The sequence below is a fragment of the Lissotriton helveticus genome, chromosome 1_1 (genome assembly GCF_964261635.1).
Source record: "Lissotriton helveticus chromosome 1_1, aLisHel1.1, whole genome shotgun sequence".
NCBI lineage: Eukaryota > Metazoa > Chordata > Amphibia > Caudata > Salamandridae > Lissotriton > Lissotriton helveticus.
In genome coordinates, this window is record NC_136057.1 from 1,113,524,320 (window position 1) to 1,113,541,844 (window position 17,525).

The 17,525-nt window shown below is 51.6% G+C and overlaps 1 protein-coding gene across 1 annotated transcript in view; it reads right to left on the minus strand.

Annotated features, from left to right (window-relative positions):
* YEATS4 (YEATS domain containing 4) overlaps nt 1-17,525 on the minus strand; it is a 164,679-nt gene that overhangs the window by 59,189 nt on the left and 87,965 nt on the right. Inside the window, exon 6 of the mRNA XM_078678831.1 lies at nt 1,177-1,264. Within this exon, the coding sequence (XP_078534957.1) occupies nt 1,177-1,264 (88 nt within the window). The remainder of the gene's footprint in view (nt 1-1,176; nt 1,265-17,525) is intronic.

Here is a 17,525-nt window from a genome sequence, read left to right on the forward strand (position 1 = left end):
GGGCTGCCTACCTGTAGGGTGAGTACACCCTCTACATGACCACTTCCTGCGGCAAGTGGCCATAACCCTGACCCTAATAGGATAATTTCCTCTGACACAAGACGAAGAATTCTGGCTACATCAGCTGGCTCGATCTAGAGGTGGTGCTGGATTAGGGTGGGCACACTTCCTAATCTAATTTTACCGCCTGTCTTGCTGCCAAAAATGGGGTCAGGACGGGGGGCGGCCATCGTCCACTAACTGGAGAGACCTAGGTCACATTTCAAAGGCGGCAGAACCTTTGAAGCTTCCTGCTCTGGAATGCCCATCCTGCTTGGAAGAGGGATGAACACCTCTGCTGAGAGCAGGCTTTGTTCCTGATCTCCGAGAGCGAAGGCTCTCACCTCACGGTGTCAGAAACCGTAGGGGGGCTGGCTGGCCGAGACCAGTCAGTCAACCCACTAGTAGTGGTAGGTTTTCTGGAGGCACCTTCAAGGTGCCCTCTGTGTGCATTATGTGCCTTGTAGCTGGGGAACTTGTAATTTTGAGTGTCCAGCCCATGTACATGGCTTCCTTGTGCACTTGTAATATCTAAGGGTGACCTTAGATATCACCAGGACATATCCACTCTTACAGATATGACCTCACAACAGTATAGTGCACCCTGTCTTAGTGCTGTAAGGCCTGCCATAGGGGTGACTTACCTATACCACATGCAGTGTTTTGCTGGCATGGCACACGGAGATGTGTGCCTTGTTGACTCTTCGGTTTTCTTTGCAGCAAGACACGCAGGCTGCAATGGTAGTTTGCAGGAGCTTGGTGAGCGGTCCCTTAGGCTGGCACAAGTCATCCTGCAGCCCTTCGGGATCTTCTTTAGTTCCAAGGTCCCAGGTACCAGGGGTACCACTTACTAGGGACTTCTAATGGATCCTAAAGGAGTTGCCAATTGTGGAACAACTGTACAGTTTAGGGAAAAACACTTGTTGGGGACCTGGTTAGCAGGAACCCTGCACATTTTCAGTCAAAGTTGCACCAGGTACCAGGCAAAAGTGTGTGTGGTGGGTAGGGGGGGCTGCAACAAAACACCAGTTTCCTAAAGGTAAGATGTAAGCTTTCCTTGAAATCTATTTGAAATAAGACAACACAATTCAACAAAACAAAGATTCCTGTAACAGTATGCATTTTACCAACACTTACATTCAGTTTCATGCTTGTATGCTCCGAGTGTTAACTGGCGAGATGTTGTCAATAGCTGTTGCATCATGGCTGTGGGGTTCTGAAAAATCTATGGAATGAAAATCACTTTGTAGTTAAGCACAACTTACTGTTTGGCTCTAGAATATATTTAGATCTAGAATTATTACATAACATAATATTATTCTGGAAATTGACTGATGCAAATTACTGGAAAAACTGTATAGAATTTCCACAAATAATTGAATGCACTGTATCTGCTTTATGTTATCTGGGCAATTTTATTTATCCAGTCTAAAGAAAAGGGCAAAACATGGTCTCAAATCACCACCAGAAAAATTGAGAAAAGCCCCTTACTAGTTTCAAACTTACTTTAACTATAAACAATATTATCTTTATACAAAACAAGCTTGACAACCTTTCTTCCACTCCAAGTCTTTCTTTCTTGGGTATCTAGTAGCCAGTTGAAATGGCTTCAATAACCTCTTTCTGTTTATACTTTTACTTTCCTAGAAGGGACCCCCTTCCTAAGGAGTTCCTCTTTTTATATGGCAAACTATTGAGCCCCTCGGTTTTCTCTTTATACTACACCTCTTTCCTGTTAATTGATCAACTGAGATGGACGTTTTTCCACAGTTTCTTTCTCAGTTTCTCTCAATACCTGTGTCCCTCTAGCAACTGCCTGGATGGGAAATTATTTCTTACATTCAAACTGCTATTTACGATACAGATTAAATCCTTCCAGCTTACCAACTACTGCACAATCACCTATTCCAGTCCTCTTTTCTTCTTCTACTTCAATGGTAACACAAGCTTTATCTCCAATTCTTTATTAACGTTTATAGAGGAAATTACTGCAGTTATAATGGACTTCTGCTATGAAATATTAAATATTTTCAAACATGAATATTTTCCTCTTCTCCAACACACTTTCTTTAAAACTACAATCTACGTCATCTTAATTTCTGTTTCTCTAGTTTGGTCAGTCTCAGTAAATAATTAGTGTTCCTTTATAAAGCATTCAAAATTAATGCTAGTTATTTGCCATCCATCATCACCAGATCGTTCAATTGATTTAGCTGCCAATTTTCAGTTTCACTCTGTGCATTTTGCCATTAAATGTATTTACTGATAGATTTATTAATCACACTTTTCAATTTATAAACCTACCTACCTCTGCATCACTCAGTTTACTAACCCACTTTGTGAACCTCACTAAGTTTTAGGTCTCGCCTGTTGCGAGAATATAGGGGCTTAACGAGAATTTAACCAAAGGGCGATTTCATGCTGTGCCTGTGAAAAGCAAGCTCAATGCGCAAGCGCATTGACCTAAAAAGCGCGTGCACATGAAAGCCAGCCATCTGCCACCAGCAGCTTCACTTGAAAGGGATCATTTCGCACTCTCAGGCATTTCTCCTCCCTAATTTATTCACTGCCCACGACCGGCCGTACTTTCACTTTGACGGCTGCCAGGCTGTCTCTCGCGTTTCTCCTCCTCCCTCCCAGTGTACTTTTATTTTTTTTAACTTGTTGTTATTCATTTGTCTCGTTTCGCATTCGTTTTGCATTCGATTGTCGCCTAATGTATGTGGTGAAGTGATATGTTTTGATTGAGTTCCTGAGATCCCATAGTATAATTTCCTTCCCCTTCTTATGTATCCTTGGGACATCTTAACCCTCTCCCCGCGGGTCGGGTTTCTCAAAGGTAAACCGGAAGCCCTTGATTGCAGTGTTCCTTTGTGGCAGTGGGATCGTATTACCACATGAATGGTTGGTTTCCTAATGTCCAAAGAATCTGCGGCTACGTTTCTCCTCAATTTCCTTCCTTCTGTTGTTCACCCTGCACCCTTTCTTCCTTCGTTCTTTCCTTTCCTTCTTTTGGCCCGTCAGCCTCCATCCTTTCTTTCCCTCTTCCTTGTCCTTGGATATTTCGCTGAGCCAGCGCCATAATAATTATTTAAATCAGTATGTATAACCATAAATGTATTTCCACACTTCTTTTGGGTCTCTTGCACCACGTATAACTTTTGAGAATCCAATTATTGTATTAAAAGCATAATCAAGTCGGCCACATATCAATCAATCAATCAGGTCATTTATATAGCGCACTACTCACCTGTAGGGTCTCAAGGCGCTGGTATGGGGGGGGGTGCTGTTACTGCTCGAACAGCCAGGTCTTGAGCTTCTTCCTGAAGGAGAGGTGGTCTTGGGTCAGGCGCAGGTCGGTTGGGAGTGAGTTCCAGGTCTTGGCGGCCAGGTAGGAGAAGGACCTTCCTCCTGTTGTCGCTCTTCGGATGCGGGGGACGGCGGCGAGGGCGTGGCTGGTAGATCTGAGGAGGCGCTTGGGGGTGTAGAAGTTGATCCGGTTGTTGAGGTAGCTCGGGCCTTGGTTGTGTAGGGCTTTGTGTGCGTGGGTGAGGAGACGGAAGGTGATTCTCTTGTTGACCGGGAGCCAATGCAGATCTCTCAGGTGTCCGGAGATGTGGCTGCGTCGGGGGATGTCGAGGATGAGTCTGGCCGAGGCGTTCTGGATCCGCTGGAGTCTCTTCTGGAGCTTGGCGGTGGTTCCGGCGTAGAGGGCGTTGCCGTAGTCCAGTCGGCTGGTGACGAGGGCCTGGGTGACCGTCTTCCTTGTCTCGGTGGGGATCCACCGGAAGATCTTGCGTAGCATGCGCAGGATGTAGAAGCAAGACGAGGAGACGGCGTTTACTTGTCTGGTTATGGAGAGGGAGGAGTCCAGGATGAAGCCCAGGTTGCGTGCGTGGTCCGTCGGTTTGGGTGCGGTGCCCAGGGCGGGGGGCCACCAGGAGTCGTCCCAGGCGGAGGGCGCGGAGCCCAGGATGAGGACCTCCGTCTTGTCCGAGTTCAGTTTCAGGCGGCTGGTCGTCATCCATTCGGCTACCTCTCTCATCCCTTTGTGCAGGTTGGCTCTGGCGGTGGCGGGGTCGTTGGTCAGGGAGAGGATCAGCTGGGTGTCGTCGGCGTAGGAGATTATGTTGAGGTTGTGTTGGCGTGCGATGGCCGCGAGGGGGCTCATGTAGACGTTGAAGAGGGTGGGGCTCAGTGAGGATCCTTGAGGGACACCGCAGATGACTTTGGTGGCCTCTGACTTGTACGGTGGTAGGCGGACTCTTTGTGTTCTTCCGGCGAGAAAGGAGACGATCCATTCCAGTGCCTTGTCCTGGATTCCGATGTTGCCGAGGCGCTGTATTAGAGTGGGGTGGCAGACAGTGTCGAAAGCCGCGGAGAGGTCCAGGAGGATGAGGGCCGCTGTCTCTCCGTCGTCCATCAGAGTTCGTATGTCATCGGTGGCCGCGATGAGGGCGGTCTCGGTGCTGTGGTTTGCTCGGAAGCCAGACTGTGAGGGGTCGAGGGATCCGTTCGTCTCGAGGAAGGCGGCCAGCTGTTTGTTGACGGTCTTCTCGATGACTTTGGCCGGGAACGGGAGGAGCGAGATGGGACGGTAGTTCTTGAGGTCGGTGGGGTCTGCTGTGGGTTTCTTGAGAAGAGCGCTGAGTTCGGCGTGCTTCCAGCTCTCAGGGAAGGTGGCGGTGTCGAAGGAGGTGTTGATGATGTCCCGCAGGTGGGGTGCGATGACAGCGTCGGCCTTGTTGAAGACGTGGTGAGGGCAGGGGTCAGTCGGAGATCCGGAATGGATGGAGTTCATTGTGCGGATGGTGTCTTCGGTGCTGATCGGCGTCCAGGTGCGGAGGGTGGTGGTGGGTGGCGTTGTTGCGGTTGTGGCTTGCGTTGGTTGGTTGCTGAAGCTGTTGTGTATGTCCGTGATCTTGTTGTGGAAGTAGGATGCGAGGGAGTTGCAGAGGTCCTGCGACGGGGTGATGTCATTGTTTCCGGCGTTGGGGTTGGAGAGCTCTTTCACGATGTTGAAGAGTTCCTTGCTGTCGTGTGCGTTGTTGTCCAGCCGGTCCTTGTATGTATTTTTCTTGGTGGCGCGGATCAGTTGGTGGTGTTTCCGGGTGGCGAGCTTGAGGGTGGTCATGTTGTCCGTCGTTGGTTCCCTTCTCCAGACTTTCTCGAGGGCTCGACAGTTCTTCTTGGAGCTCTTGAGTTCGTCGGTGAACCATGGTGTTTTTCTGCTGCAGGGTCTGCTGGGCGGGGTTCTCAGAGGGGCGAGTTCGTCCGCGCTGTTGTTGATCCACTTCGTGAGGTTGTCGGCGGCCTGGCTGGGGTTCGCTGAGCTGGCGGGGGGGGGGGTGCTGGCTCAAGGAAGCGGTGAGCTGGTCGGCTGTGATCTTGTTCCAGCTTCTTCGGGCAACCTGTTGCTGGTGTTGGTGGATCGTCGTTCTTTTGAAGCTGAAGTGGACGCAGCTGTGGTCCGTCCAGTGGAGTCCTGTTGTGTGGCTGAAGGTGACGTCTTTGCTGGATGAGAAGACGGCGTCGAGTGTGTGTCCGGCGAGGTGGGTGGGGGTGGTCACCAGTTGCTTGAGTCCGAGGTTGGCGAGGTTGTCGAGCAGGCTGATGGTGTTGCGGTCGCTGTTGTTCTCCAGGTGGAAGTTGAGGTCCCCCAGGAGGATGTAGTCGGCGGAGGGGAGGGCATGCGGGCTGGCGAAGTCGGCGATGTCCTCGCTGAATCGTGTGCGTGGACCCGGGGGTCGGTAGATCAGGGTGCCTCTGAGGGTGGTCTTCGGGTTGGTGTGGATCTGGAAGTGCAGGTGTTCAGCGGTGGTTAGGGTGTCGTCGGTGTTGGTCGTGATGCGGATGGTGTCTCTGTGGATGATGGCGATGCCTCCTCCCGTCTGGTTGGCGGTGCGGTCCCTCCGGATGATCTTGTAGCCCTCCGGGATGGCGATGGCGATGTCTGGGGCTGAGGAGGCGTTCATCCAGGTCTCGGTGAGGAAGGCCACGTCAGGGGCGGTGGTGTCGAGGAGGTTCCAGAGTTCTACGGCGTGTCTGTGGACGGAGCGGGTGTTGAGCAGGATGCACTTGAGGTGGTTGCTGCTGGTGTTCGGCTTGGCGAGTGCTCGTGCAGGGTGAGTCCGGATGCAGGTGAACTTGCAGGCGTGGCAGCTGAAGGGTCCGTGGGTGTGCTTCGGGGCGGCTCGATGACATCCTGGGATGCGGCCGGTGTTGAGTGCGGTGAGATCGGCGGCGGTGTAGGTTCGTCGGGTCGGCTTCCGTCGGTGGGGGCCAGGGGTCCTGGCGCTGGTCGCGAACGGGCGCAGACGGGCTTACCTTTGGCGCGCCTTCGGCGCACAATCGGCGCGCCCGCTGCGCGTGACCGCTGCGCGTTCGCACGGTCGCCATTTAAGGCGAAGTGCGCGGGTGGGCGGAGCAGCTGGGAGGCGGGAGCGGGGAGGGTACAGAAGAGAAAAGGGGCGTGGGAAAGCGGTGGTGGCGGGAAGGGAGAGCGGAGGGCGGCGAGGTAGGCGGACAACCAGGAAGGAAAACGTAGACACAGGCACAACAAAATCACTAAAAACAGGCACAAATGGCGGCAAAAACAAGGCAAAAGACAACACCTAGCAGCAGTAACAGGAGAGCCGGCAGGCGATCGCGGAGCACGCCGGAGGGGGCGTGGTCAGCGGCAGCGAGGCAGAGGTGGCAGGGCAAGGGGCACACGCAGCAGCTGGTGGCCGTGCGGCGCGGGGGTGTCCCACAAGTGGGTCACACTCACCTGCGTCGCACGGTCGCCATTTAAGGCCAAGTGTGCGGGTGGGCGGAGCAGCTGGGAGGCGGGAGCGGGGAGGGTACAGAAGAGAAAAGGGGCGTGGGAAAGCGGTGGTGGCGGGAAGGGAGAGCGGAGGGCGGCGAGGTAGGCGGACAACCAGGAAGGAAAACGTAGACACAGGCACAACAAAATCACTAAAAACAGGCACAAATGGCGGCAAAAACAAGGCAAAAGACAACACCTAGCAGCAGTAACAGGAGAGCCGGCAGGCGATCGCGGAGCACGCCGGAGGGGGCGTGGTCAGCGGCAGCGAGGCAGAGGTGGCAGGGCAAGGGGCACACGCAGCAGCTGGTGGCCGTGCGGCGCGGGGGTGTCCCACAAGTGGGTCACACTCACCTGCGTCGCACGGTCGCCATTTAAGGCCAAGTGCGCGGGTGGGCGGAGCAGCTGGGAGGCGGGAGCGGGGAGGGTACAGAAGAGAAAAGGGGCGTGGGAAAGCGGTGGTGGCGGGAAGGGAGAGCGGAGGGCGGCGAGGTAGGCGGACAACCAGGAAGGAAAACGTAGACACAGGCACAACAAAATCACTAAAAACAGGCACAAATGGCGGCAAAAACAAGGCAAAAGACAACACCTAGCAGCAGTAACAGGAGAGCCGGCAGGCGATCGCGGAGCACGCCGGAGGGGGGCGTGGTCAGCGGCAGCGAGGCAGAGGTGGCAGGGCAAGGGGCACACGCAGCAGCTGGTGGCCGTGCGGCGCGGGGGTGTCCCACAAGTGGGACACCCACAGTGACTGCAACACTTTTAAGGTTGGGCCAGGCTACATATTTTTCCAAGTTTACTGACAACGTGGCCTCTGTTTACAGTAGATGCTTGGCCACAGTTACTTCCAACACTTTGCACTGGCACTTCTTGGGTTGCCTTGTCCTACAGCTAAATTCGAACTGTTCTGAACTAGAGTCTCATAATTTTCACAATTTTGCAGTAAAACGATCAAAGAGGTACTAACTTAATTTCAACATCATTATTGAAGTGCAGTTTATCTTGTCTGCCTCAGTACTTCGTACATCTCTCTAGAGATGTGGCCTAACGACCAGAGCTGCCAATTTAGGAACTGGGGAAGCAGGTTTAGATCCCGGCATTAGCTCAACATCCTGTGATGAATTAATCTTTCTGTGCCTTATTTTTTTTCTCCCTTTTTGTCATGTAATCTAGTGCTTATATAAAGCTCTTTAATGCTCTTGGGCCATGTTTGCACTATGTACAAAATGTAACGAAGAAACCTCATGCACTAGATTAGGAATAAGGCAGCCCGCCTGCTTCTTTGTTGCCTCACATTGAACAAACACATCTCTGAGCACCTGACCTCTCCTCACCGATTACCGGTGCATAAGCATATAATCTTAAAACTGTATGTATATTGTACAAAGATTTGGAAAACAGCATCCTGGTACCTGTTTTTTTACAATCTGCATTTTACATGGCAACACATTTTCTAATATCTTTTCTGCCACCCTTTCCGTTTGGTTAAACTACAGGAGCATTTTTTTGTGCGTGCACATGAAAGCCAGCCATCTGCCGCCAGCAGCTTCACTTGGGATCCGCTCCGCCCCCTGCTGCATCAAAGGCTTTAATTTCCCCAGGCCATGTCACATTTCTGCTCCCCCCTCCCCACAGCAATGCCAATTCTCTAGTTTTCGGCCTCCCCTCCCCTCCTCACCCCCTTCCTCCTTCCTCTTCCCTCCTTCCTCTTCCCTCTTTCTTTTTCTCTCTCTCTCGTGTGTTTCTCTCCCGAACCCTGCACTCCCTGTTGCTCTCTGTATAGCTTTCCCTTGTTTACTCTTTGCTTTCTCCTCAGTCTCTGTTCACCGCTCAACTCCCCACCACCGCTCAACTCCCCACCACCGCTCAACTCCCCATCACCGCTCAACTCCCCATCACCGCTCAACTCCCCACCACCGCTCAACTCCACATCACCGCTTCACATCAAAGCCATCTCCGCGCGTCCACATCAAAGCCATCAGCCTCCCTCCCACCCCTTATGCCTGCTCCCCGTTCCCTCCCACTCGCTCGCATCCCACCCCCCCACCAGGCTCTTGAAGCGCGACGCTTCATCTGCCGAGAACTTCACACTACAAAGGAATGCTCTCCCCCGCCCCCCCTATGCGCAATGCCACTCCAAAGACTTTTTTAGGTCTCGCCTGCCGATGCGCTTGCGCATTCGAGCTGGCGAGAGTTATAGGGGCTTATCCAGAGTTTAACCAAAGTGGCGATTTGATGCGGTGCACGTGCGCTTATAGGTCAATGCGCAAGCGCAATGAGTTAAAATGCACGTGCACAGCATCAAATCGCCAGCCATCTGTTCCCCAGCTTGGTGCCGCCAGCAGCTCTTCAAAGGATTTCTCCTGCCCTAATTATTCACCGCCGGCCGGCCGTACTTTCACTTTCACGGCCGGTAGGCCGTGTCTCGTTTTTTTTTTTACTTTAAACACAACTCCGGGCTTGTCTTTAATAATGCTACCCCCGCCCTTTCATTCGAGCTGCTTGAAATGCCTCCTCTCCTTCCCCATGCTCTGTCACGAGCCTCTGCCCCCCCAGTGTCCTCTCTATCAGCCTCCTCCTTTCCCCAGCACTCACCCCCCTCCTCGCTAGCCTCCTTCTATGCAACCCCCCCTTTCTCACCATCCTCTCCCATGTTGTACTCTTTCCTCCCACTGCTCTCCCTCACTAGCCGCTCTTTTTCCATTTACCTCGTCCACTGGTTTTCTTCAGTAGCATTTTCCCGGATCCCTCCTTTTGCACCAACCAAGACCTCCCCGTTTCTCCCCCTCTCCAGCCGTCTACTTTAACCTCCACCCCCGCCTTTTGTGCACTCTCTCCTTTGTGGCTCCCCCCAGCAGCCCCCCTGCCCAGACCATGTCACTACTCCTCTTTATCTCTCGCCTCAAACCGCTCTCCCTCACAAACTTCTTTAGGACCTCCTGCCCTCCACCTGCTGTCTCATTTGCCCCTCCCCCCCTTTTGCTTCCGTCACGTTCCTCGTGGTAGAACCATCTATTCGCTAACCCCGCCCACCTAAACACGCCCTCACCTTCACCCCTTCACTGTATTCCAGGTGTTCATTGGTTTCCTGCTCTCCCTCAGAGCCTCCTCTCCACCCCCTCCACTGCTGCTCTTCCACACTAGCCCCTCGCGGCTCCTCTTCTGCACTCTCGCACTGTGGCAGTCCCTCACCACCTCACTCCTCCTGTAGCTTTGGTTTCCTGCTCACCCTCAGTGCCTGCTCTCCACCCCCTCCCCTGCTCCTCTTCCATACTAGGCCCTCGCGGCTCCTCTTCTGCACTCTCGCACTGTGGTAGTCCCTCACTAGCTCACTCCTTTAGCTCTGGTTTCCTGCTCACCCTCAGTGCCTGCTCTCCACCCCCTCCACTGCTGCTCTTCCACACCAGCACCCCGCTGCTCCTCTTCTGCACTCTCGCGCTGTGGCAGTCCCTCACTAGCTCACTCCTTTAGCTTTGGTTTCCTGCTCGCCCTCGGTGCCTGCTCTCCACCCCCTCTACTGCTGCTCTTCCACACAAGCCCCTCGCGGCTCCTCTTCTGCACTCTCACGCTGTGGCAGTCCCTCACTACCTCACTCCTTCTGTAGCTTTAGTTGCCAGCTCTGCCTCAGAGCCTCCTCTCCACCTCCTCCCTGCTTCTCTTTCACATCAGCCACCTCACGTGCTCTCCTCTCTGCCCTCGCAAGCTCACTCCTGTACCTTAAGCGTCTTGCTGTCCCTCAGTGCCACCTTGTTTGCACCCTCCCACGTTGCTCTTCCACACCACCCACTCACGTGCCCCCCCTCGCCAGCCCCCTCTTATGCGCTGATCCCCAGAGCCTCCTTGTGTGCCCCTTTCTTCTCTCGCCAGCCTCTGCGTGAGTCGCCTCTGCCCTCATGAGCTCTCCCTCACCTGCCTCCTCTGTGCCCGCTACCCTCGCCCTCTCACTCAAGCTGCTTGAAATGCCTCCTCTCCTTCCCCATGTTCTGTCACGAGCCTCTGCCCCCCCAGTGTCCTCTCTACCAGCCTCCTCCTTTCCCCAGCACTCACCCCCTCCTCGCTAGCCTCCTTCTATGCAACCCCCCCTTTCTCACCATCCTCTCCCATGTTGTACTCTTTCCTCCCACTGCTCTCCCTCACTAGCCGCTCCTTTTCCATTTACATCGTCCACTGGTTTTCTTCAGTAGCATTTTCCCGGATCCCTCCTTTTGCACCAACCCAGACCTCCCCATATCTCCCCCTCCCCAGCCGTCTACTTTAACCTCCACCCCCGCCTCTTGTGCACTCTCTGCCACCCTCCATCACTCTACCATCCTCACTCACTCTATTGCCCTTCCATCACTCTAACACCCTCCCTCACTCTATCGCTCTCCCTCACTCTTTCACCCTCAAACACTATCGCCCAACATCACTCTAACGCCCTACATCACTCTATCACCCTCCCTCCCTCTATCGCCCTCCCTCTATCGCTCTCCCTCTACCGTCCACCCTCTATCGCCCTCCCTCTATCTAACAGCCTCTCTCTATCTATCTATCGCACTCACTCTATATATTGCATCAACATAGCATCACTCAGCACCACCACTGCGTCACTGAGGGGCACCACACATCACTATGTGCAACAGCAGCATCACTAAACGCCACAGCATCACTTGTAGCCAAAACAACATCACTCAGCGCCACAACACCATCAATCTGTGCAACAATTCATTCAACAACAACTGGTTCAATTATTTTCTAGCAATGTTTCAAACTTTATTACAAATGTCAGAACAATATGTTAAAGGTTATCACTTCTGTTCATGTTAAAACATTTTTATTTGTCAGGTCAATACATGTAAAACAGGGGAAAACTATAAATTGTACCTTTACTAATGCTATACATGTAACATGTGATAATTTTATAACTATTGCCATTTGTAAAAACGTAATTAATACTTTTATATTTGGCAAAAAAAAAAAAACATTTTCCACATCAAAAGCTCAAACTTTTCTATTGCGAGACCTATTGCATTTCCAATGCGTGTTTCCCTTTCTCACTATTGACACAAAGGTTCCAGAACAATCACCCTTACGTGATCGATCATCATCTTTCATAGCTATGTTCAAAAAGCACCTGGATCTGCTTATATTGTTAATACTTCTTTAACAAGTAATTTTCTTGGGGGGTGTGGCTTGACAGGCGAGAAAAGGTGTGGACAATCAGCAGTGAGAGAACTGGCAGTGGCTGCATGAACAGGTATGGCCTGCTCTCCAGGACTGGTTGGTGTGCTAGGGCTCCAGATGGTGCACGCGCATGATGGCCGCTCCAGGTGCCATGCCCCGCGATCCACTCTGGAAGTGAAACGGAGGAGCGAACAACCCCAGATAACAATCGGCTATAGGGCACATTAAACTAGCTTCCCCCCATCCTGCCTTTACCTCGGCTCTTGCCTGAGGAGCACGCCGAAGAGGAGTGTGCTACCCTGTGTCGATTGCAGCCCCTGGTGCTCAGCTTGTGGCGTAGGCCGCGGAGTGTCTTGCGGAGGGCTGCGTAGCCTGGACTGGCTGCGGGAGTCGAGTGGAGTTACCTGCACGCGGAGTGGGTGTGGCGGCATGTAATTGGAGTGCTGCAAAGCTCCCTGCCACCACACAGAGGCTGCAGGGAGAACGCTGTAAATGCCTGAGGCATTGTGGGTGGGGCCCCTGCTTTGCCTGGTGGTGTCGCCTGCCTCAGGGCACCCCTGAATACGGAGACGGACCGCTAGTTGCTGTGGCCAGAAACACGGATTACCAGAGGGGGCCATGCCGTGAGCGGGTGGATCCTGTGGGGCCTGAAACTAGTGGGGACCCCATGTGAAGCAGACAGGAGTGGCACGAGAGCACCTCGACTAAGAGATATGACAGCATGCTTGGCCCTTGCATGGTGACAGTGAAAAGTGTGTCCCGGGCAGCGACCGGCAATAGGACACAAACTATGACTTGAGGGGCCCCATTGCCCCAGCTTTGCAGCATCTCGGATCTGCACACACAGCACTGGACCTTATTCATACTGAGCACAGGCTCGGCCGGATTGTGTGGTATGCTCTGCTGCCCTGCATATTAGCTTTGAAGACCAGAAGGTCACATTGCAGAGACTGGACTTACCCTTATAGAGGGATCTACCCCCACTTTCCTCTGGCGTACTGTGACAATCAGTAGGTGCACAGGTGGGGAGCACAGGGGTCACGCTGAATGCCTGGACTTTGGAGCTCCCCTTCACACTGAGGCACCTCATACACCTACCCTACGAGGACCAGCCTGGGGGACATGTGTATCCACAACCTTCTGTTTTCCTACCCCAGAATCACCATGGTGAAAACAACGCACAAAAATGACCTAGATATGGGAGTTCCTCTCCTTGAAACAGTATGCGCAACATGCAGGCTGGAGGAGCCCACACCTCACAGGCTGAGGCAGCCAGCAGTCCTATCCTCCAGGACATTTTGAAAAGCAATCACGACATCCCAGGAAGCCTTGGAAACTAAAATAGACAACCTGGGTGCAGACTTGGGGCTCCTCCGCGATGATCACAAAATGCCTGGCAGAACGCGTCACAGTGACAGAAAGGGACCTGGCTGAGGTACTCCAACGTCTAGCATCAGTGACTAAAAGGTTTACCTCCCTGGAAGTGAAGGTTGGCCTGCTTGAGATTCAAGCAGAAGATACCGAAAATAGGTTTTGACAAAATAATATTTGTGTTGTGGGATTACCGGGGCGATGGGGGGAGGGGGAACGAAGGCAATAATATGATGGATTACCTGGAGAGATGGATTTGAGAAGAGGTGGCGGTGGAGGGTCTCTCTTCATTTTACGCTTTTGAACAAGCACATAGAGTGCCCGCAAGGCTTCCGCTCACAGGAGCACCGCCACACCTGGTTGTGTCCGAATCTTTCTGGACTTTTCTAGGGAGGTCCAACTCCAGCGCTACACCTACTTAGAGGATAAGAAGAAGCTCAGTCAACTTGAGATCCCTTACGCCATGATGTTTCTTGTAAGATTAAGAGTAGTAACTCTGGATGGTGCCCGATTCTTTAGTAATCCCCAGGAGTTGTGGAACTGATTGAACTCATGACCCTAGCCTGGAACCATCCACTCAAAAAAAGGAGACCCCAGATAGGAAATAAGGTAGAGAGAACAGGGGAAATAAGCAATATATTCAAAGAACAGACTCTCTACCTGAACAGATCAAATAGTACAAGTCACTGATTAAGAGTCAACTAACAACCCATGCAAGGACATGTGACCAAGACTCACAACATTAGATGTTTAACATCAAAAAAGATTTTATTATGTAGTCATTTTTTTTGTTGTTATTCAGCAGTTCAGATTTTTACATAAATATAACAATAATGAAATGATACACCAGTCAGGAACTGCAAAGTCAGTGCAATTGCAGAACCAGATCCAGATACGGCAGTTGCTTCACTAAGTGGCAGTGGACCAGGAATGGCGTCCCAGCCAAATGAAGCGGAAGCCTAAGACTGACTTCAATCGCAGCTCCAGCGCTTCGAAAAGTTCGAGCCATGCCCTCTAACACGTACCTCCTGGAACAACAGATGAGATCATTTAATGGGAATGGTGTAAGGTAGCCCAGGTGTTACAGACCTCTGGTCCCACATGTTCTGCTCACTGGATTGGGGCACACTCATTTTCCCCGAGTCTAAGACAATCTCCGGGTTTTTTGTTGTTGTTGTTTTTTTGTTGTTGTTGTTTTTAGAGTTTTATATAGCGGGAACTAGGCCTGAGACATCGGGTATCAAGCACGTTATATGAGCACCAGTTTTGTTACAGATGGTCACCTTCATTTTTGGTAGGCACGGGGAGATGAATGATTTGCCCAGAATCACAAGATGTTGAGCGTCGGTGCAGCGACTCAAACCCCGTTCACCAGCTTCGAGATCGACCATTCTAGGCGCAAGGCTACATCATACTCCTTGGATGTGTGGAACCACCAGAGGGGCCGGCACTCACTTTTACCTCCACCTCAGAGTAGCCCTTGGTGCTCCCGCGAACAGTTGTAAGTTTACTACAGGCTTGGATGGGGGGACCTACCTACTTGTATAAACACAAAAAGAGTATGCAGTTCCTGACAAGGGGAACAGGTTGTGAAAGAAAGTGATATCTGGAAAGAGGAGGGAATTCCTCTAATCGGAATTAGGACCCTCACACACCCAGCCTGCTAGGTGTTATGCTTCATCACTGGGTCTGCAATATTTCAAAAGGGGGTGGTGATGGACAGAGTATCTGAGTTAATCAGAACACTCCTACCCAGTCAACAGATCAGGGCTTGATCCATCACCGTTTTTTAGCTCACTGCACCATCCCAGTTCAGAACCTGGCTATATGCAAATTAGTCTGTCCCTGGCCCAGTGCATCATGGGAACAGGGCAGACCAAACTACCAAGCCAATTCTTCACTGGAAAGGAAACAAGCTTCCGGGGACCGGTTTCTGGCATTACAGCCGTCTTCGGCCCGGCTTGCTTGAATCCTGATGGTGCAGTGAGCAAGGGACTCATGTCTGAGCATACCCTTCCACACTCATGGTGGCCAAAAATATTTCAAAAGGGGGTGGTGATGGACAGAGTATCTGAGTTAATCAGAACACTCCTACCCAGTCAACAGATCAGGGCTTGATCCATCACCGTTTTTTAGCTCACTGCACCATCCCAGTTCAGAACCTGGCTATATGCAAATTAGTCTGTCCCTGGCCCAGTGCATCATGGGAACAGGGCAGACCAAACTACCAAGCCAATTCTTCACTGGAAAGGAAACAAGCTTCCGGGGACCGGTTTCTGGCATTACAGCCGTCTTCGGCCCGGGGTCCGCTCCTCGTTGGGTCGGTGCTGCAATACCCGACGGGTATCCATGATGGGGCTCTTTAGCGAAGATCTTTTATTCCTTGCCGTAAGGTGCAATGTGTGTAAGGGGCCCAGTGAGTGTAGATGTACAAAAAGTGAGGTTAAAATAGGAGGAAGGGGTCCAATCAGAATAATGTTAATGAGTGTGGCTCCTCTCCTAACTAAAAACAAGTGTGGGGAGCCTCTGGAATAATGTTACAGGGTACCGCGTTCGAAAGTCAACATGTTTTTTGCCTAATTGTCTATTGAACGGAAATTCTTCAGGACCAGTATCAGTTTATTCTACACTAACAGTAGAGGTCAAATGTATAAGTGCGAGACCACACCAGTACCCTGAAGAGTAGTACCTGTCACTTTAGAAGAATAACTCCATTGGGGTAACAATTTCTCATCTACGTATTCCAGCAGGTGTTGACACTGTAGGATTTAGTGCCGTATCTTCTCCGTGCATTGGCGGAGGACCTACCCCTCACACTGCTGAAACCAGACCACTGCAACACGGACTTAACTGCTTGTCTGGGGTAGGGGTGTTGGGGTAGTAGTTGTTTATTTGTTAAATGGGGTGTCATGAGACACAACTTAGGGACAGAGAGGGTTGGGACCTCTAAAGAAGCACTTTCACACTCAAAGTGGGCTAACATGGATCGTGGCAACCCTGCGATCATTCAGGGGTTAGATAAATGGCTGCTCAGGTGACTTATAAAGTCCGCTCCTGGAATATCAGAGGAATGCATACCATGTCTATACGCTATAAAGTCTTCTTTTATCTGAATATGAGAGGGATCCACATAGTTTTCTTGCAAGAGACACAACTGTTAGCTAAGGAGGGGGCAGCACTGCAATGCAGGTGGAGATGCCAGGCTTTCTATAGGACCTATTCTGCATATGCCATGGGTGCCTTCATTTGGATCGCAGCGGGAGTCCCCTTTTCAGCACAATGGGCCATCGAATAGATTCAGAGGGCATGTATGTGGTGACAACTAGACAGCTGCAACGTGGCAATAATTAATATATATGGTCCCAATGTAGAGCAGGGGGCTTTCCTAACAGGCCTCTCAGGACCTTTAGCCCCATACCCGATTCACTCCACGATCCTAGGGTGAGACTTCAAATGTGTAGCAGGTCCTCAGGTAGAATGCTCACACCCCCCGCTGCGGGACTCACCAGACTACTGGACACCTTGTACATTTGTAGATGGCAAGCCAAGTGGGGGTAAACAGACATATGGAAACAAACGCACCCCCAGACCTGAGAATTTTCATTCTTCTCCCGACTTCACAAATTTCATATAAGATTGGACATATTCCTGTGTAACCCTGATATCCACAGCTAAGTGTCCAACGTTAAATACTTGACCAGTACGCTTTCAGGCTACAAGCTGACTCTCTTACAGCTTAGATGGGAGCTGTCTTGTCACTCGTTTACTACTTGGCGACTCAAACCAGAGTCCCTGCAGGACCAAGTGTACCTAGAAGAAATTAGAGAGAGAATTGTGCAGTACTTTGCAGATAATGATGGCTAGCTCCCCTCAACTAGAATCGGAGACATTCAAATCGATTCTATGGGGTGAATGTATAGCGGCTTTGATGGGTGCCAGGAAAATTCTGCTGACAGAAGGGGAAACGGCAGAAAGGAAACTGCAGGAGGTAAAGCAACAAAGACCAGGGAAGCCAGACTTACAGCAGACCCTGACGAGCTCAAAGGAGAAAGTGGAAACTCAAGTAGAAAGACTGCAGTGCTTTGCTTATCACCGTTAAATGGAACGCGCCTATGCTGAAAGGGACTGCACAGGCTCCTTGTTGGCTTGG